The sequence below is a fragment of the Schistocerca piceifrons genome, chromosome 1, assembly GCF_021461385.2.
Source record: "Schistocerca piceifrons isolate TAMUIC-IGC-003096 chromosome 1, iqSchPice1.1, whole genome shotgun sequence".
Lineage (NCBI taxonomy): Eukaryota > Metazoa > Arthropoda > Insecta > Orthoptera > Acrididae > Schistocerca > Schistocerca piceifrons.
This window is the reverse complement of record NC_060138.1, coordinates 804,982,112-805,004,927: the sequence shown is the minus strand read 5'-3', so window position 1 is coordinate 805,004,927 and position 22,816 is coordinate 804,982,112. Positions and strand designations below refer to the sequence as shown.

General features: G+C 37.1%; 1 protein-coding gene across 1 annotated transcript in view; it reads right to left on the bottom strand.

Annotated features, from left to right (window-relative positions):
• Positions 1-492: 492 nt before the first annotated feature.
• LOC124775270 (titin) overlaps positions 493-22,816 on the bottom strand; it is a 238,429-nt gene continuing 216,105 nt past the window's right edge. Inside the window, exons 10-12 of the mRNA XM_047250110.1 lie at positions 10,729-10,929; positions 1,133-1,597; positions 493-777 (exon numbers count right to left, since the gene is read on the bottom strand). Of these exons, the coding sequence (XP_047106066.1) occupies positions 667-777; positions 1,133-1,597; positions 10,729-10,929 (777 nt within the window). The 3' untranslated portion in view covers positions 493-666. The remainder of the gene's footprint in view (positions 778-1,132; positions 1,598-10,728; positions 10,930-22,816) is intronic.

Below are 22,816 nucleotides of genomic sequence, written 5' to 3'. Positions count from 1 at the left end.
TACATAAACACCATACATGACACTTTCATGCAGAATTCTGAGTCTTTATTGGGCCTGTTCAGCGTATACTTTAGTTCGTACAAATCAGAATGCATGTAATGGGCTATCTTTGAAGGAGATACATTTTGTAACATGAATCGACTCTTTAAAGTGCAAAAATTTCTTTGCGTTGTTCTTATCAGCAGTCCTGTTCATTTAACATAAAATACATTTTGTATTTATTGGTTGTGAATTTAAAATGTTTGATGGAATTTTGGGAACACTCTTAGTGTCTGTTTGGAAAAAAAAAAAAAAATCTGCCTGCCTCAATAACTTATTTATGTACGCTTTCATGCTGAAACAGTGATGACCTCTTCTTTAGTTGATTGTTTTAAAATAGTATTAACTTGGTAATTACCTTCTTCTGCACATGAATTTGTTATTGCATCATGGACACGTGTTAATTTTAATTAAATGCATTGTATATTGGAAGGAAAATCAATAAGAGAAAAATAAGAATATAACATTTTATTTACAATAAGTGTCTACATCTCTGAAAATATTGTGCATGATGTGAATGATTTTTAAAAATGATGCAACATTTTAGGGTGAAGTTTGTCAACAACAAAGATTAATTTATGAAAAGGGAAAAATCTTGAAGTATTAAAAATTTCTTTCAGTACATTTTCAGGGTGGTGGAAAAACATAATCCCAATGATGGTAGTGAAATGTCTTTCCAGATCCAAATCCAAATAACACCAGAGCAGCAACAGCAACAAGAAGCCCACACAATACAACCTGTTAAGACGAAAATAACACAATTTTTAGTTCATTTATATAATTGTGTTGTACTATTAGTCATCCACACAAAATCTATAGCATGATTTGTTTTGTATAAAGCATTGTTTCTATTTGAGTAAATATTATGCTAGTAGATAATAACTGACTGAGTAAACTGCTAGTTTCATCTCAACTGTCAAGTCACAGATTCTGCTATACAACTAAAATATTCTTGTAATCGTGAGGAGGACTTCCTTTTGTGCACAGTCAAGTATTTATTATTTAAGGAATGTTTGAAGTTAGTATGAGACATTCCGTAGTCCACACTGATTCAAATGTAGAATATATCAAAACTGAATGCAATGAAATTTACCTGCAATTCACGACGATGCTGTTCAGAATCAATATTTGCAACTGAGCATGCATACTGAACAGAACGATTCAGGGCTCTGACAGCAGCAGCCTGGCATGTTGCAATCAACTGACGCCCCAGCTCTACGGCATTGGCTTCAGAACCGACAGCACCTGCAGCTACTCTTGACCTTCCTCGAGAAACAGGGCGTGATATTGGCAGCTCAGGTTCTTCCTCATCGGTGCTAGAGTGTCGCAGCTGTGGCCTTGGTATGTGTCTACGACGTCTGCTTACAGGTGTTGAAACTGACACTGGCACTTCTTCTTCCTCCTCAGACTCATACTCTCTATGCCTATGTCTGCTAACAGAAGGTGGAATGGTACTGGTTGGTTGTGGCTGAGCTGTCTGTCGATACTCAGCTGCTGGCACAGCCTGCAGTTCTGTGGTCTCTGTGTGTGTTGTTTGGACTGGCTCTTGAGATTCGGACTGCAAAACAAAATTTTAATTTCAGGATATGACAAATGTCAAAGATAGATGTGTCAAAAAATGGGAAGTCATGGTCTGAATAACAACAATAAGAAAAGGATAGATTGCTACTCACCAGGTAGAAGAGGCATCTGAAATTAAATGGAAAACACACACACACACACACACACACACACACACACACACACTATGGCTTGCTGTGCTGGGTGAATACAGTGTGCCAGAACTGCAGTTCTGCAACTTGACTGGGGTGAGAGGAAGAGGGTTTTGTCAGGTGGAATGTGCAGTGAGAGAAAGGAGGCATGGGATGAAATGGAGAATTTGGTTGGGTGGCTGAAGGCTGGGAGGGAGAGGCAGCAGATGCCTTGGATGGAAATACAACATGGGCACCAGCACAAGCAGGTTCGTACACCACACAATGACAATAACATGTAGAATGGATTGGGATCAGAAAACAGAACAGAGAAAGTGGACACTATGAGAAAGAGAATGCGAGTGCAGGATGAGTGAAATTAGGATCTTAGGTCAGTACAGGAGGTGAGTGTGGTGCATGGGTCTTGGAGAGAGTGAGCCAGGAGGATTACGAGATGGAAGCAATGGAGTGTGATCCTGAGACAGCAGCCAACAAGCAATACATCAACAAGTGTTCATGAAAACTTCAACAATTTTGTATCAAAGGATGTGTTACTTTCCTAATAACTAAACACACAACTGACCATTATGAATTTGGATGTTTAATCCCATGCATCCAAATAAACCAGTAGTTTTTAAGCAATTTTCTCATTGTCTGGATTTCTAATCCCTCTGAATCTCACACAGACATGATAATTCCTGAAACTTGACAAAAACAGAAAGCAGTCAGCATGATCCACGTTTCTTAACATCACATTACAACTTCCACCTGTTTGGTCAGGAACAAGCTTCGTGGCCATCGATTTGATGACAATGTGATTCTAGCAGCTTTCTGTGAAGAAAGTGTTATTCTATGTACACATTAACTGATCTAATAAATAAGATATTACCACTTTTAATATAAGATTTGAAAGCCTGGGTGTAATATAAATAACGGAAGGAATAAAGTTAATGGTCAACAGACACATAAATGTGATTGAAATCGTTGCTAAGCTTTCTGATGATGTCCTTCCTCAAAGCTAATTTACCAACAAAAATACACAGATACACATGCATGTCTCCATTGTCCCAGCTGGCTACATTGCCCTAATGCTACAGCCTGACTAGGGTTAAAGGAACAAGAAGAAAGGGAGGGGTTGACAGAAGAGCCAGTGGCCGCTGGGAAGGAGAAGCTGTATGTGAATGGAACAAGACTTTGGTGCTGGCAAGTCTGCCCTAATACAAGCAAGAGAATCTTTGTGTGACACACATTGGTAGAGAAGTAGGTTTAGGAGGGGAGGGGAGGGGAAGGGGTGCATCGAACAGGGGACGTGGTAAACCATGGAGAGATCTGTGTGAGTGTAGAGTAATACAGAGAGGAGCAGAAGTGATTGTGGGACAAAGACTAGCAGAGATGGAGATTGGAGCCAGGATGATTGTTATATCAAAGGATGTTTTGTTAAGGATAAGATAGCAGATATTGGGGTTGGGAGGGGAAGCGAATTTTAATTGGCACAGGTTGAGGAAGTTGAGCACATTGTGCTTGGCAGCAGCCAGCACACTCTACTACTGGCTGATCACTTTGTTCTTGGCCTCAATTTAGCATTGGCTGCACTCAGGCAGACAGCTGGTTGGTGGCCATGCCCACATAAAAGAAAGAAAGAAGACTGGGGTTCCTCAGAAGCTATAGTAGGGTTGGTGCATGACATGACTCTTTTTACAGTAGCCCTGAATCAAGATTCCTAATATTAAAGATAAGACTTTATTATATCTCTATACTGTCTTTGTTCTTTAATTTCTGTCTTTACCCGTTAAAATTTTAAATGAACTGTACAGAAAAAACAAGTGTATTTCACTGTCTGTGAGCACTGAACATTCAGTTGTAAGAAGCAGAAACTTCATGAAAGGTACTTTAGACTGTTGTTTTCCTAAATAAAATAAAGTTTGCTAATTAGATAGAGCAAAATCACAAATTTGTGTAGTATAAATAAATTCTAAAGCCAAATAGTGAAGAAAAATTTAGAAAATTGTGATTAGCTGCAAATAAATCAAATTATACTATGTACTGCAAATTGACCTGGTTCACTGTGTTAAAAATTGCACAAATTTAACTTATAAATGTGTTTCTTTCCACTGTTTGTGTAACATTCAAATGAAGAGAATGTATAATGATATAAAGGTACAGCTGCCACTGGAAAATTCACAGGTAAAAAGCATTGCTAGTAACACTAGAATGAAACAATCACAAGAAACCAGTGTTATCTATAAGTTTAAATATGGATATAGTGAAAGAAGTGTGTTTATGCTGACAAAACAACAAAATAGCTGCTGGAAAACTAGCGTTTTGAACAAAAAATTTCGTTCTTAGGACCCACACAAATGCAAGAATGAAGTGCACATAAACATGTTAAGGAAAAGCAAACAAGTAAGAAAGATTAAGAAAAGCAATAATTCTCTAAAAATAGTTACAGAGAAGCCTATCAACAAGTCAAACTCCTTTTTGAGAGCTCCAGCATCATAATAGATATGTAAAGTTAAACAAGAAAATGGGCAACAGAAGAAGAATATGAAAGAACAGAAATATGAAGAAGTAAGTAGCTGCACCCAAGCTATAGAGGCACTGAAACATGTAGCTATGTCCTATTTGCTTTATTTCAGGAAGTTACAAAATGGTTTGTGTATTACCTACAAGATATATTTGGTCGCATTCACTGCTTCAGGAGTTGTGTAATAATTGAGCCAATACAGAGTGACATTATGTGACTAACCTTGAATTGATGAATGGTGTCAACAGATTTCCATTCCTACAGTAGTTCACATATTGGTGTTGTATTCATTAGGAGAGCACATCAGGCCACAATTTAATCATCTTGGTTTAGTGATTATATCTGACTTTGTAAGAATAGAAGAAAGTGATCATAAGCAGATAATCAAATATACAATTATAAAAATTTTAAAAGATGTCTATAAAACATTTTAAAATTGTTCAAAAATTTTCTGTATACAGTCTGAATTGCATTTAACATTAAATTTTTTTACAAATTTATGACCAGTTTCAGTAGCTTGACTGCCATCTTCAGACCATGCTCTCTGTGACAGCACTGTAACAATTTGGCAACTGGAAAATCTATCTTTGCAGTCACTGACTGTAACAAAAATAATTACAATGATGTTTCAGTGTATAAAATTTTTATGATGCTGTACAGGCTCTTTGTTCCAACTGCTGTCACAGATAGCATAATCTGAAGATGGTGCATAGGGTACCGAAACTGGTCTTCACTTCGTAAAAATTTTTAATGTCAAATATAAGGAAGATAATATATAGAAAATTTTTGAAAATTTTAAAAAGTTTCATAGAAAGTTTTTAAAACATTTATTAATTTTATATTTGAGTTTCCTGATTTAGGTTTTACATGGATTCCATACATAAATTAGAGTTAATGCTAGGTGGTTCCCTCAAAACGTCACAGCAATTTCCTTTGCAGACAATTTCTTTTCCATTCATTGTTAATTTTGAGCTTGTTTTACATCTTTAATGGCCTCGTCATGGATGAGCCTTTCACTTCTAGCCTTCCTTCCTTCCATTCCTAAATATTAAGGGAAGTTAGAGTTTAATGTCATATTAACACTGAGGACACCCATTCCATCCCAAGAAGTCCCTAACATACAGTCTAGCCTGAGATCATTGCTTCTGGCAATCTCCAAATATTCCAAGTGTCTCACAGAGGCCTTCATAGACTGAAATTACCCTCCCATCCTTGTCCAGAAACAGATCTCCAGTGCCTTGTCTCTCCAGTCACCTACCATCTCCCACATACCCCATATCTGGTCATAAATGAACAATTCCTTCATGACTCAGTACCACCCAGGACTAGAGCAACTGAATCACATTCTCTGCCACGGATCAACTACCTCTCATTGTGCCCAGAAATTAGGAATATTCTCCCCACTATCCTCCTCACCCTCCCCACAGTGGTATTTACTACCTACTGAACCTAAGCAATATCCTTGCCTGTCCTTACTCCACCCCAGCTCCCAACCACTTGCACCATGGCTCATATCTCTGCAATAGACCTAGATGCAAGACCTGTCCCATACAGCCTCCCACTAACACCTACCCCAGCCCTGTCGCAGGCATCTCCTGTCCTATCAGACCACCTGTGATAACAGCCATGTGATCTACAAAATAAGTCGCAACCACTTTGCCACTTTCTGTGTGGGCATGACAACTAACAAGCTGTCTGTCTGCATGAATGGTCACCACCAAACTGTGGCCAACAGACAGCTGGGTCACCTAGTTGCTGAACTTGCCACCCAACATAATGTGCTTCACTTTAATGACTACTTCACAGACTGTTCCATCTGGATTCTTCCTACCAACACCAACTTTTGTTAACTGCACAGATGGAAACTCTCCCTACAACACGTTTTCTTCATTCCCACAAACCCCTGCTGGCCTCAACCTTCACTGGTACCTGTCCTCCTCTGCCCCCTCTCCAGTACTACACACACCTTCTACCCCGACAATGCATCTACTTAGGTCTTTGCCCTTTCCTACTTCTGTCCTCTCTCCTCCCCTTCTCTCCCCTCCCCCTTGGCTTTCCTACAGTACAGCCTCCCGGCATTGCACCTAGCAGCCCTATCCTGTCCCCACCTTATCCCTGCACTCTCCCACGGGCAACACTAACACCTTACCTTACCCCTACCCCGCTATCCCTCCCCCCCCTTCCCTCCACCCTGTGCCTACTTACCCCCACCACCTCCCTAGCAGTGTGTGTGTGTGAGTTGTGATTCTGTGGATGTGGATGTTTTCTGCACCAAAAGAAGGACTTTGCCAGAAGTGTAAATATTTTAGCAGTTTTTTTCATTGTGTGTTTGCAACTCAATGTCTCCTTTATGTGGTGAATCTTAAAGTTGACAATTAGTTGTATGCATCTATCAACAGTGAAATCTGGAAGGACTTCTTCATGATAGAGCTGGAAGCTACTATGCATAGCACATTGTACTATGTCTAGCTGTTTAATAAATATATTATGCAGAAACATATGGTAGTTGCAGTTATATTTGCTGGCTAACATAAAGAAACTGGATGATTACTAACCATTCCAGCCCAAATTTTTCATGGAAAATTGTTGTTAGTGAGATATTACAGCAATCACATGTCAGTTCTCACAACTCTAGATGTGACTATTCAGAATACTAAAACAACTGACAGTTGTCAATTTGTAAATAACACATATAAAGGAGACAGCGTCATTAGCATTGTGTTAAATAAAGTTCAAAATGAGATGTAAAACTGGTGATCCTATGGCCTGCACCTTCTGAATGTGTTGCATCTGTAAGCTGTATCTCTGAAATACTCTCCGGAACCCTACATCTGTGCCTACAGCACATATCGCTCACCACATACTGGTTGAAGGTGAATTATTACCATTTATATTGTGGCATCCTAAAAACTCACATGAAACTTTCTACCACTAGTATGGTCAGGATAAATACTCTCAAAGGTTTCAATAAAGTGAAGCAAAGGTACAGTGGTGTTGATGCCCTTGTTACGAAACTGATGCTGTATCAAGAGAAATGGTCAGTCATTAGTGACATAACAGGTGTGATCATTTGAAGCAAAAAAATTTGTATGGACATATGCCCTATTCTGAATGGTTCCTGAAATAGTACACACTTAATGTACATTGTTATTTATTTTCTGTACTATTCAATACAATGTCACGTTTACACATGTCCAATTGTTAGTAAATATTACAACATGCATTTTACAAAGTGTCAATTGAAAAATGCATACCTTTTAAAACATTCCCCTCTAAGCATTGTTGTACACATCAGATTACTTATTCACAATAAATTTTCAAACATCCACCATCAACATCAACCCATCTGTGTGCTATTGGGAGAACATGTTGTGTTGCTTGTCTGAGCAGTCCTGCACATTCCCTAATGAGGGCAGCAGCATCAGTGATGCTACCGAGCAGTTCATGTCACATATTCACCTTTCATTTTTACCCCTCAAACTTCATCCAACCTCAAAAACAAAAATCTGATGACATAAGATCTTAAGATCTTGGTGGCCAGTTAATTGTACTACCATCCAGCAATTAGAGTGTTCAACAAATGTATTTTCCAAAAAATGCAAGTAGTTCTGTCCTGCCATTCTTCATCCAAAAGGACTGGACCTATCAACATGTTACTGATGATGCTGCACCAAACACTGATTGAAAAACAAACTTGGAAATTGATTCCCACTGTAGTGCATGGATTTTCCTGCAACCAGTGATGATTATTACATTTGTTGTTGATTCCATTCCATGTAAATATGGCTTCATCAGTGAATAGTATTAATGGAAGCAAATGATAACTGTCATTTAACCGACAACAAAATTCAAGCTGTGTGGCATTGTCACCAATGTGAAGATTGTGAACACATTGTATGTGAAATGTGTACAACTTTCCTGCATGTAATGTTAGCCATGTCTTTGTGAGATGTTGATAGGTACAGGAAGTTACCATGTGCTGGTAGCAGGACTGCATTGCAATATTTCAACAGCATGTTGCTGTTCCTGAGCAGGTTGTTGAACTACATGTTCAAAAGAAAAGGGGGTACTTAGAAGAATGCCTGTTGCACACAATGTGCTGAAAAACCTGGTAAACACTCTATGATCAGGAAATTGACCATTCAGAAAGTACTGATGATATTCTTTGATTGCAGTAGGAGCATTACCATCTATAAACATACACCATATCTGCATATTCTTCATTAGTACATATGTTGGGATTTTAGCCATCTTGTGTACAAACACAGTTAGCTGATGCTTCTCTGTGAGGCTCTCTGAGTCACTCACATTACTTCACTTGCAACAGACCATGGAGAACTGTGCATTCAATGGGTATTTTAATGGCAGAAAGACATCCCATGCAAAAAGGATGAAAGCAATGAGGCAGGTTGTACTTGAATAAAATGTCAAAGAGTTCAGACAGCTAAAGCACATATGTACATGTTATTAGCCCAAAAACAAATGTCCATTAAATGTCTTCTATCTCGGAAACCATTCAGAAGAAGGTATATGGCCATATGTCATTTTTTGCTTCAAATGAGTGTTCCTGTCGTATCCCTGAATATTGACAATTCCTCTTGTGACTCCCTGTGTATAATGAGCACCTGTTTTATTGTGTCTCTCCTCACCATAACATGTAAAAATCTTTCATGTGAGCTCAGTTATTTTGTAGTCCATAAAGAACCCAGAACCTCATATTTAAGCAACAAATGGTGATATATACTGAAGGCTAAGAATCATGACAACAACTAATCTTGAGTTGATTCAGTACACTATATATCACAATCACTTCGCTTTTCCCAAGCACCAAACACATATGTGAAACAGAGGATATGCTCCCTAACAAAAAAAAGTAGTCTTCCTGTGTGATCGACCATCACACAATTTTTGTCAGTGTGCTCCTTAAATGCCCTGTATACCCATCACAGCTGGCAAGACCTGCACATAGGAAAAGCCACTTGTGAGAATATCAACTTCACTTAGTGGCTCGGCTGAACCCTAAGAGAGCACCTGCATGAGATGGAAGAACCACACTGTGAGAAAGACAGGCACAGGCAGATGGTCTTCACTCATCACGTATAACTCCATAATAAAATGTGTTCAACATCACAACTGCAGAGTTTGTTATGGTTCAGACACCACATAAGTGTCTCTGCAGGAGGTCATTCCTCGCCTAATAACTACACCCTATTGAAGTGACACACTAGTATTCTGCATTTGATAGATATCCATTGTTTCGTGCTCCTTCTAACATCCTACTCATGCTATTTTCCCTTTTTGTTTCTCTTTCTAGTTTTCCCAATTCATCACAGTATCATTATTTTAATCTTTATTCACCCCTCAACTCTATTTCCAGCACTTCCTTGCTTTTCACTCTCTTTTTTCTTCCTTGGCCATTTTGTCTCCCATCCCGATATTCACAACATCTGTATTTATTGTTAATTTATTGTTCACTGATTGACTGTTGTCTATCAGCCACACACGTATGGGTTCACTTGGCATAACATTTCTCAAATGTGAAAAAAGAAAATAATGCTTATCATGGAAGGCAAGATTTCAGAATCTCATTCTTATAAGCAATCCTGTTTAAATTTCCACTTTTATTGGATGCGAACATTGTTTCTGTTATTGTAATTATATTTACTATTGCAACAAAAATATGTTGTGGTTGTAATATTTGCACAGTTGCCAATCTGAAAGCAATTGGAAAGAATTGTCAGAATAACAGATGTGCAAGAGGAGAAACAAACACATGCTTTCTTAGTGCAGTTCAGGGCTGTATTATTTTTTGTCCACCTTATATTTTCTGCTATTCAGTGAAATCAGTGATTTGATGAAACAATTTGCCATATACTTTACTATGCTTTCACTGTTCATTAGACTCTTGTGTTTCACACAAAACAACAGTCAAAGGAAAATGAGATCCTGCATCTGAACTTCTCTGGATCTTATGACTTCATTATCAAGAAGAACACATGGCACTAATTTGTTCTGAGTGTCTCAGTGTTGTGTTTTTAACTTTTATAACATGAACTATTTCTTTCAAATGTTGACAATTTAGTTTAACGTCTTCGCATTGATATTTCCACATTATAATTCTTATATTCAAATAATATGGCATTTAAACACTGCTTTTTACTGTTAACAGATTTTTATTTGTTAATTTTATATTGACCTTTTCATGATACTGCATTTTTCTGTTTATTTTCTAGTTCATGTTGTGATGTATATTTTACCTCTCTACATTTCTTTTCATCAAGGGATATTCTTGACTGTCAAGACTGGCAGACCATTCCCATTGATAGAAGTCAGTGAGGTTTGGAGCAATTTCTTGACACAAATGAACCCATAATGCTCAAAAAATAAAAAAATAAAATAAAAAATTGCAGAAGCATATTATGGCAAGAAAAATAGAAGTTCTGAGAAAATAAGCAACCCTGTGTATTGCATTACCTCAGCTGTCTGCTGTGCTTGAAGAGAGTCTCGAAGCTCTTGCAGCAGTCCAGATGGAAGCTCAAGTGTGCTCACAGCCAAATTTGTTGTCTTTGAACTGAACTCAGCAGCCTGCAGTGACACGCTGTCCACATCTGACACCACCATCTTGCGTGCTTGAAGCTCCCCAACAGTCAGCCGACCCACGTCCAGCTCCGACACCTTCATGCACCACACCATGCACCCACCACAAACACTTAGTCTCATAAGCAATTCCAATGATAAAATAATAAAGACTGGGTATTTTTGTTGCCAGTACCTTTCATAAGAGAAGATGAAAAAAAGTGGAGATAAAAAGTACTGAATGTCAAAGTATCTTTTCAAAACGTGCCTCTTCCAGTTATACTTTTAGGCAATACCCTGCTGCTATTTAATAGAAATTATTTTCAGTTGTTTTTCTTGTCAGAGTTAAAATTAAATGAGTGCTTAGTTTCACTGTACAGAAAATTTACTTGTGCAAAAGCTGGTTCCAATCTTTTGAATTTTACTACATGCAGGAATTAAGCAATTATACTCTCATGCAAATGATTAACAGCTTTAGTGTATAACACATCATAATAACAATGAAGTCACTCCTAAGTTAATCATTTGGACTCGATCTTTCCTACTTTAATAATCACGAAATGACTTCCAAAATGTTCAGCCTAAGAGGAACTCATATGGTGTGTCTTGTATTTTTCAGTAAAGCTTCATAATGGAATGTTCAAATGAGAATATCAATCTACTGGACTACTGTAAATTTGAATCTTCTGCATTATTTTCACTAACAGTCTTTGTTTTTTTTAATCCAGTGCACGTTTGATAGCCTGTAAAATATGTGGTCATTCTTACATTTCTGGTTAAGCATTGTTCTAATTTTGTTTTCTGCAAATCATCTCATGTAAAACCTACTGCAGTTTCTTCCACAAGCACATGGTAGGGTCATTTCGCAAGACTCAGCAAATATTCAGTATTCAATAGCATCATAGTAAAAAGAGTCCCCTCAGTTACTCCTTTGATAAAAAGGGGTGTGGTGGATTATTAACATTACACAGCTCACGAAATATTTTTAATTCATTCTTTTATTGTTTTGACTTTGAGCACAGTGTAATATTTTATGCTCACTGAATTTGTGCCCCAATCATTACACAGTTCTACAAAGTTTTCAAAAGATAGCTTCACATCCCATATTTCTGTTACCACTTAACATAATGGGGATATTCATGGTCAATTTATCTGTATCTGAGATGTGAATTATTTTCAGTTTTCTCTGTGACATCCCAGTGCTCATTACCACAGCAGTTAGTCAAAAGGCCAGACAGTACAGTGATACAGGAAAAACTGAAACTGCTGTTACAGTATTTACTCTTTAAGACATTAATTCATACAGGCACTGTGGCCTACAGAACAATTTTAGAAATACCATGGTAAAAGTAATCTGTTGCTGTATACTACATTATCTATCAACATTGACAGTATGCTCTTGATGTGGCATTAATTACTAACACCAGATAAGCAGACAATCATTACGAGTATCTAATATTTAGTGTAATATGTAGACACATGCTATAATACCTGTTTTCTAATATATGTTCTTGTTTCATATTCCTAAATGATGGTGGTGAGGTCCCATACTCAGAGGAGCGTATAGGATGATGTGGGAGACCCACACCGACATACTAGGCAAGGTCCTAGTGAAGGTGGTTTTCCATTGCCTTCCTCCGACCATAATGGGGATGAATGATGATGATGTTGAAGGTGACACAACAACATTCAATCATCTCAAGGCAGGAAAATTCCGTGACCCCACCGGGAATTGAACCCAGGACCCAGTGTGCGGGAAGCGAGAAAGATACCGCAAGATATTCCTAAATGGGACATTGCAGACTACAGAACATTGTACATAAGGAAATAGACACATTTTGTTGACGATGTCACTTACTCAGTCAATGCTTGGTTTCTGAGAGGGAATGACTCAAATCCAACATTCATTAAACTGAATTAAACAATGCATACATTATTCTTTTTAGTATTGGCTTGTACTGACATAGCCATAGAGGTGTGTTTGTCACTGAATCTAATTAAAAACTAGAGTATCCAGTCTAAAAGAGCTTAATTTGTATAAATATTCAGTCTTCTGTGTTTTATATTTAAGTCGTCGTATAGTGCTTGGAGATCATCATCAGCCATTTCACACCCACTGGTGGATTAAGGCTTCCTCAAGACTTTTTGATGTATCACAGCCTTCGGCTATGGACATCCATGTTGCTCGTACATGTTTTTTAATTTGAACTGTCCATCCTCCAATATGTCATCACCTCAGCATATTCTAATCTCTTGGAATCCAGCAAAGAACTTCTCAATTTTAAAATTTCACTTTCAAATAAATCTGGAGGTTAGTTCTGAAATCCTGTTTAGTCTTCCAAAAGCATCCACCATTTTCTATATGGTTTGATTTGTCTACTGATCCATTGTCTTCTACTTCCCTGGCTGAGAAATGAGTAGGTTGAGCCATATGTGGTAAGTTTATAAACATCTTGTCAACCTATGTTCAGGAATCTAAGAATTCTGAAACTGGTCTCACAATATACAATGCCATTTGTTGTTACCATTATGAGCATATTCCTATGAAGTAGCAGCTTTCACTCAGTGAATACTCGGCAGAAACCCAATCTGCATTTGGATCACATCCCCTTGACTCTTGTGCAAAAATGTGTACAGTGCTAATCCATTTTCAAGGTACTCACACTTTTTATTGTTTAGGGTTAATCATCTTTTTTGCACAATGCAAGTATCTTGTCTAATCATTTATATAGATTAAGAACAGAAGAGGTCCTATAACACTAACTTGGGAAACCCCATATAACACTTCAGTTTCACTACATGACTTCCTGTCAGTTATTACAAACTGTTACCATTTTGACAGGGATCATGAATAAAGTCACACAAGTGGGATGGTACTCATAGGCACGCAATCTGATTAGAAATGGCATATGAGGAATGATGTAAAAACTGTACTGGAAATCTAGAAACATGGAATCAACTTGAGATCCCCTGTTATTGGCACTCATTACTCCATGTGAGGAAATAGTCAGTAGTGTTTCATAAGAATGATTCAGCAAATTTGTAATACGAGTTATGATGGTGGCCAGGAGGTGCACATTCGACTGTTTGTGTCTATTGTGATAATATACATTATTTTTAGATCATTTTCATGGCATAAATCTACTTTAAATAGATCATTTTATGTGAATATCTCATAAATTATTAGTTTATTTGAAAATTAATGGAGATATAAACTGAAACATTAGAATATGCACAACTATGTGTGTTGGATCTAACGTCAGATTTTTAGGACAATAGCATTTTGACAAAATGTTGATGTCCACATTTGTTTCAACACCTGCATCTATCATATCTGACAGTAGATTTTACATGTCCTGTGATGTTTTGCCATTGGTTTGGTAATATCACTCTGTCTAATATTTATTATTAATCAAAATAACGTTAAATTGTTGGTGCAATTTCAGCATCTCTGAAGAATTCTGTGACCACTGCTTTGCAAAACCTGTCTGATATAGATTATTTAAGCAGTAATGATAATGCCCCTGATTTTCCTATTTGCAAAGAAAAATGCTGGAAAAGTTTGCCTGGATCACAATCCTCAGGTGACAATTTTGTAGAAGCATCCACTTTACAGTACAATGAAGATGACAAGCAATAACATTCAAATTAAAATGTAGAGAAAGTAAAACACCACCACCACCACCAAGAACAACAACAACAACAACAACAACAACAACAACCAAAGAAGCAACAGCAAGAGGGACAAAACACACTTGTTCCGGCTACAGCTGTAGCAGCAAATGGTGAAACATCTAGTTACTGACACATTTAGGGGAAGAAGCTTTTTCTCAGGTTTCACCAGCTTCTGACAATCGGACAGAACATACACCATACCATTTACTTATATTAAAGCAGAGATTTTATGTGTGCACAATATTTTTCAATAAAAGATTCATTTCATTTGTTTCAGGTTGTTGTCGTAGCTATACATCCAGCATCTTATTTGCTAAGTATTGTTCCATGAAGGTACAGCCTGTACAGACATTTACTGCAAGACTAAAACTGGACAACAACTGGCAACAAGTTCACAGGAAACCAAGAAATTGTTTGGTTTGTGCACCAACTACACATAAGTGCACTCAATCAATGGAAGGAACTGTTGTGAGAGATCAGCAGATGGAGGTACACTGTACACACATAAAAAGTAAGAAGTGGAACCTGGAGATAAATTTACATCTGATGAATGTGGCAGGTGTGAGTTCAGTGTAGGATTGACAGTAAAGCAAATAAAGTTCTAACAAAAGACATACATAACCTGCTTGCATTCTGGACATCCATGAGGAAATTCCTCAACACAGCACAAATTGGAAGTCCATGCAGGGATTGATGATTATGATGAAACAGAAAAGAACATTTAATTACAGCTGAAATCAAAAGATGTATACCTTAATGTTCACCGCACACAGATAAGAAGTTGGATAAATTTGATCAGTGGCCTATTGATGAAAATCTGCAAGACATTGCTGCAAAAACACGTTGCAAACAGCATCAAGATCAAAATGTGATGATTTTGATGTGTACCTGTGGTTATCAAAAGATACTAACTGTTTTTGTTTGTATCACATAAAGAAATGACAGTGAAAACATGAAGTAGTTAGATTGCATATGTCATAAAATAAGTTACAGTAATGACTCAACATGCACAATTTTGTGGTTGCCAAATTTCCAGAAATTTCTAAGAATAAGTTTATTTTCATTTTCCTAATGAATTAATGATGGTTTTACACCCTAAAACTTCCTGTTTTCAAAATAGCACTTATAATGCAACCTTGGGTCTGAAAGGGATATAGTTTTTTAACTTCTTGTCTCTCTCTCATTTATTGTGAAGGATAATATTACCGCAACTTTCACTTTTGAGCTGCTGTTTTCTTTGCAATCTTTCTGTAAATAATTTTATGTGTTCATTTTGCAAGACTTTTTCTTAAGCTGTAATCATTTGTATTGAAACACTGTCATCTCATGGCACTTACCTTTTCATTTTACCACAAATGGCTTTAAACACCTCATTTGCCATTACTTTCAGAATGTCATTGTTTTCATTACTAAATGTATTTGCTGATTTATCTCATGAACTATACCAACATGTAAAGAAAAACTGGAATACTTGTTCAATTTTTACTCTGTTGTCAGTTACACACCATCTTGATTTTAACTGATGAAATTAAGCATCCATTCAGTCTAAGGTCTTTTTCTTATACCTTTATTGTTTTCTGTTGTTCCTCTTAATACATTTTTGTTACAACTTCTCACATTTATGAATGGTTCTGTTTAATTCATCATATTCTGTCATGTCCCTGATACAGTTTGCTTGAAACTCATACCTTCTCTGTATTAGCTGCATTATTACATTTGAGATTTTCATTTCTATTGGTTTCCTTGTAACTGCTACAGTGTGACATTTTTTGTTAAATAACTGTACCCTTTTATTAATGTCTGTATAACCTTCTTTTTTGAGGTGTTACAGCCTGTACAATGTCTTTATTATTTGACAAATGTAGTATTTTTAATTTTTCCATTATCTATATTTTTCCTGAATGAAAGGATTAACATTTTGTTGTTCTTGGCAAATTATACTAATGTATGATCTTTGTCATTTCTGGTGTCATATCCAGAGGATCCCACTGAAAAACCAAATTTGTACTTTTTGTTCTGCTTTAATATTAAAATCTTCCCCCTTATCATCCTGAAATGGGATTTGTTGTCATATATAAGCTTCTGTAACTTTCTGCAGGGGTCTTTTACCTTGTCATTAGAATGTGAACATACAGATGCAAAATTGAATGATTTGTAGGGACTATCCATTATATGTTTTCAAAACAATCTTGTTTACCATTATTAAGTTTATACCTGAATTTCTTACTACACTGATCTTCTGCAGTAAAACACGTCATGATTTAAATTCTGTCTTGTCTTCACTTTTTCATTACACTTGTTGTAACACTTCTATAACCCATTTGATATTATTTAACTTCTATTCCAAGTTTTTGAGGAAGTTAATCTAGAAGAAGTTATTAGTGACCATAATGTCATTGTGGCTTTGTCAGTGGAAGTTGCAAAAAACCAATGAAACAGCATAGAGCTTTCTTGTTTGAGAAAGTAAATAAAAGTGTCATTAATGAATATCTTCATAGTCCGCTCCAAGCATTCACCGCAGGACATAAAGATATTGAGCATCTTTGGTCAGAATTTAAAGTTATTTTCCACCCTGTGTTAGAGAAGTATGTGCCTAGCAAAAATATAGGGGAGGGAAAGGATCCACTTAGGCACAACAAAAATATTAGGAAGTTGCTGAAAAAGCAGAGAATTTTGCACAGTCATTTTAAATGTAGTCACTGCCCCACTGACAAACAGAAATTATGCAAGTGAAGGCAGTTGTCAAAAGGTCAATGAGAGATTCTTTTAATGAATTTGAAAGCAATATTTTGTCTGCAGATTCTAAAAACCCCAAAAAGTTTTGGTCGTATGTAAAATCTATGAATGCTACAAGTAATTCAATATCTTTTCTTGCTGATGGTGCGGGTAATGTAACTGATGATGATAAAACAGAAGGCTGAAATTCTAAACCTAGCTTTCAAAAACTCATTTATGGTTGAGGACTGCAGCACCATTCCTCCTTTCAATTATCGAACAAATGCAAGGATGGCTGGCATAGTGTTTAGTGTATCTGGGACTGTAAAACAGTTAAGATCCTTAGATGCCAGGAAGGCATCTGGCCCAGATGATATCCCCATAAGATTATATGTTTGTTGACTATGCAACAAAATAGCACCATTTTTATCCATCATCTATCAGAGATCATTGGAACAGCAGAAAGTTCTATGGTACTGGCAGAAGGCCCAGGTCATTGCAATCTATAAAAAGGGTAGAAAATTGGCTGCACATGATTACTGGCCAGTTTCACTGACATCGATTTGTTGTAGAATCATGGAACATATTTTGTGTTCAGACATAATGACCTTTCTAGACTCTGAGAAGCTCATATGCAGAATCCAGCACAGTTTTAGGAAACAGCAGTCATGCGAGACACAGCTGGCCCTCTTTGTGCATGATATACAACAGGCTCTAGATACCGGCTCCCAGGTTGATGCCATATTTCTTGATTTTCAAAAGGTGTTCGACTCAGTTCCACACTGTTGCTTGCTCCAAAAAGGGTGCATTTATGGTCTATCTGATGACATATGCAGTTGGATAGAAAGTTTTCTAACAGACAGGGAGCAGTAGGTCATCCTGAATGGGGTGACTTCTACAGAAACAAGCGTAACTTCAGGTGTGCCCCAGGGCAGCGTAATAGGTCCACTGCTTCTTCCAATTTACATAAATGATCTGGTTGATGGTATTGACAGTGGCATTAGACTATTTGCTGATGATGCTGTAGTCTACAGGAAAGATGTGAACAAATCAATGAGGATTTGCAGAAAATAAATGTGTGGTGTAATGACTGGCAGTTATCTCTCAATATTAGTAAGTGTAACCTACTGCATATAACAAAGCGAAAATCCCTATTAATGCACAAGTACAAAATAAATGCCCAGTCTTTTGGAAGCAGTAACATCTGTCAAGTATCTGGGTGTGACTATTCAAAATGATCTCAAATGGAACGATCAGATTACACAAGTAATAGGTAAGGTGAACTCTAGATTGCAGTTTATTGGTAGACTCTTGTAGCGATGCAGTCCTTCAACAAAGGAAATAGCTTACAATACGTTAGTTCGTCCAGTCTTAGAGTATTGTTCATCTGTATGGGACCATTACCAGTTGGGTTTGATTCGAGAGATTGAGAAGGTCCAAAGAAGAGTGACAAGATTCATGACTGGTACCTTTAGCCATCGTGAGAGCATTACAAATCTCATAGGAAGTTTGAAGTGGGACACACTTGCAGATAGACAGTGCCCTAAAAGGAAGGGGCTGCTCACTAAATTCCAAAATCCAATCTTCACCGAGGATGTAGAGCATGTATTATTACCACCGACTTTCAAACTGCGCAATGATCATCATACAAAGATAAGGGAAATTAGAGCTCATACTGAGGTGTTCAGACAGTCGTTTTTGCCTCACGCAATCTGCAACTGGAACAGACTGGGGGAAAATATGATTTTGGCACAAATTGTGCCCTCTGCCACACACCGCTTGGTGGCTTGTGGAGTATATATGTAGATGTAGATTTAGAATTACTCTATCTTAGGATCTTACAATTCTACAGTTTTATGTCCCTACATAAAAAGTAGTAGAAGTCATTGAGGTTCTAAGGTCCATGTTACTATCTACTTAGCCCAACTTTGCATAGTAAGATGTGAATGGAGCAGTATCTTGGCATGTCCCATGGCCTGAAACCACTGCCTGAGTTCTCTCAGTCCACTGCCCACAATATTCGACATCAACAGATTGACTTGCAAGTAGCAGAAGGGCCACCAGCAACCCTGAAAATCATACCCTTCCCTGCCAGAGCTCAAGGAGTTTGTTGAGAAATGTGAGCACTGCTAAGGTTTGGTAGAGCTATGCTCAAAGCAGTCTCAGCCTGGATCTGTGTGCTTCTGAATGCCATAGCTTGAGAGCAACATTGCCAGTTCACATACTGATCAAATACCAGTAGAGCCCTCAACTCTTCAATTAACATTGGAATTTGACAGTCAGTCAGCCTCTGTCTCGCCCTTAACATTTTCAGTTGAGAGGGTAACAGACTTTTATTCTCCACACTGTCTACAGTATAGGTTGGTGAGCAACCAGTCCACATTTATTCCACATAAAGTAGCCCATCAAGATTCTTACCTTATGCAGATTACTAACTGTAACTGTGACATCTCAAAATCATCAGCAGGATTTCCTCTCATTGATTTCATTAGTAATTATTAAGATGCAGTTAACACCCCCCTCCCTCCCTCCAGTTCTTAGTAGAGTCACACTTTGCTCTGAGGTTATGAGAACTATGTTGCTATAATAATACGCAGTACCAAGATAATAAGATAGGCCACCTCATCTGAAACTATGACAGGTAGTCAAATGAAAATCAAATGACTGCCACAATTGGACCATGGAATGGTTCTATTCAAAAGTAATCACCATACACATTAAATATGTTTATGCCAATGAGAGACAAGATGATCAGTTCCTGTTTTGTAGAATACGGTTGGCTGCTGAAGGACCCACAACCACACCCACTCTCACAGTTCCTCATCTAACAGAAACTGACCTCCACCTCACATGGTGCTACCATTTTGATCCCGAGAGCAAATGGCAAAGCCAACAGTGGAAACATCCCACATCTCCCTGCCAACAAAATCCAAAGCTGCCCACACAAGTTCTGGTAAATTCATGATGAGCCCCTTCTTCAACTACAGGGGCCTTCTGCTCATCGAGTTCCTTAGACATGGAATCACAATCAATGCGCAGTACTATGAAGGCACTTTGCAGAAACTGTGACATGCCATAAAGAAAATGCAGAGGAACGCAGTCAGATGCAGTCATCCTGTTGCATGATTAGGCCTGCCCCCACACTGCCATTTGGACAAAGGCTATGCCTGAGTAATTTGGTTGAGAAACAATGCAGCATCCTCCATACAGCCCAAATCATTCACCATGTAATGTTCATATCTTTGGTGACCTGAAGAAAGATATGTATGGATGTTGGTTTCGGTCGGACAAGAAAAAGTAAGAGTGAGTGCTGTTGTGGATCCCTCAGTGCCTGACCATGTTCTACGAAACAGAAATTGATCACCTCATCTCCCATTCGGATAAATGTCTTAATGCATGTGATGATTATTTTTGAATGGAACCATTCAGTGTCCTGTTGTGGTGAATGTTCAGTTTTCATATGACTGGCCCTTATAGTTAATAATAAAAATTTGATTGTGTTCACTGAGCTCTAAAGGCATATAAATAAATTAATCACACAATTATTGGTAGAGCAACACTTGCATATGTGTATGTGTTTATGGCAAAATAGATCAGATTTAATATTTTTGGATTCTAGTTTTTTTAAACCATCACACACTATGAGTAGATATGCTGGGATCATGTTGCTAAACTGTTTTGCCACTGGTGTTGCATATTCAAAAATAAATAAATAACAAACTGAACATGTTTATCTGACTTACACTGACATGTTATAACACCACACTTTGTTATATCATAGTTATCAAAGGCAACTGATTCTCACACATGCAGCAGAAAAAAAAATAAATGCAGCAAATCATGGCAGTAATAATAACTTGACCAATCAACTACAGGTTTACAGCATTTCATGCTGTTAGGTCTAACAAAGGGAAAGATGTGTTATTATCTAGAAGAAAACATGCCAAATAGATTATAAGATCATCATTCCATTCGTGTCTATATCTTTTCTTATGTTAAGAAGAAAATGTGCAGTGGGGTTCAAACACGTTTGGATGATCATTATATATGTACAGTTGCAAATGTTTTCCTCCAACCTCTTCAGTTCTCTTGATTACACTATATTTCACAGTGTCTTTAGAAAGTGAACAGAAACATTCCTATGAGTCTCTCTCCTTTCATAGGTCCTTAAAATTAATATGTATATATTCAAGGTAATAGGTATTTGTGTGTTCAAATCTTTTGTGTAATGTATTTTATTGTACAAATGCATAAAATTTTCATTCTAATATTTAGCTAGACACAGGGTTCAAATTAGCAAAGATTGAAAAAAAAGAGTAATTCATCTAATACACACAACTAAAATATTACTTACAAGATGGCACCGTAAATTGACCACATGTTTAATGCACACAAAAAAAAAAACTTAAATTTACAAATTACTGAACACCACACCAATTATGATACTAGAATGTTAATTTCATCACATGTTTTTAGTTCAATATACATGTTGGTACAACTGTGATAGTATAAGTACCTAAAAATACATATTAATCTTAAAGAAAAATGAAATATGATGAAAGAGAAAATGAATTTTAGGCTAAAGCTGATTAATGACAAGACAACAGAATGGTAAAAAAAGAAAAGGAAAACACTTAACATTATTACAAGCACAGTACCTATTAATCTGTCAGGAAGTACCATACCTACTGCTGTTGTAATGGAGAGTAAGAAATAATTTCTATGAAGTTCCTTAGTAAAAGTCTGCTACAGCATGTACACAAATTATCATCTCCTACCACAGGGAGATACAGTGTGAAGAAAACTTGTGTCACTACGTTATTTTTTTGTGTTCCTTTAAAAAACTTTCATCACAGTTTAAATATTTCTGAGTTATTGTAAATGAGTCAGTGAAATACAAATTTGAAATCTCCTTGTTGTTTCAAAATAATTGCCATTTCACTCAGTCATGTCACAGGGAAATGTAATCTTGTACAGCAAGATCTAAGCAATTGTGAGAGTTTCCATTAACTTCTGAGAAGTAATCATCAAGCAATCATTGCAGACTTATGAATGACTTAAGGCCACACTGTCACAATGAATAATTTTTATAAGTATGCTGAATCACTTGAGTGATGTATCACAATAGTTTTACTGAGAGAGGTGGTGTAGTGGTTAGCATAATGGGCTCTCATTTGACAGCATGAGAGATAATATTCCCACCCATTCATCCAGATGTAGGTTTTTCATGGTTTCCTTAGATTGCTCCAGGCAAATGCCAGGATGGTTCCTTTGAAAGGGCTTGACTGATTTTCTTCCCCATCCTTCCCTGATTCAAGCTTGTGCTCCATCTCTAATGACCTTATTGTCAATGGGACATTAAACTCTATCTTCCTTCCTACCTTCCTTCACAATAGTTGCTTCAACAATCCTATGTCCAATTCCTCTTCCATTTATATTTAATAAGGTCATCCACTTTCTCTAAAAATTGTAAAATAAATGAAGAATCATTATTCACTTTAGCAATATACAGTATATATGACCAGCTGAAGCCAGTTAATTTTAGTTAGCATCTAGCCCCTTTGAATGAATTTCCTAAATTAAACTATTTTTCTGA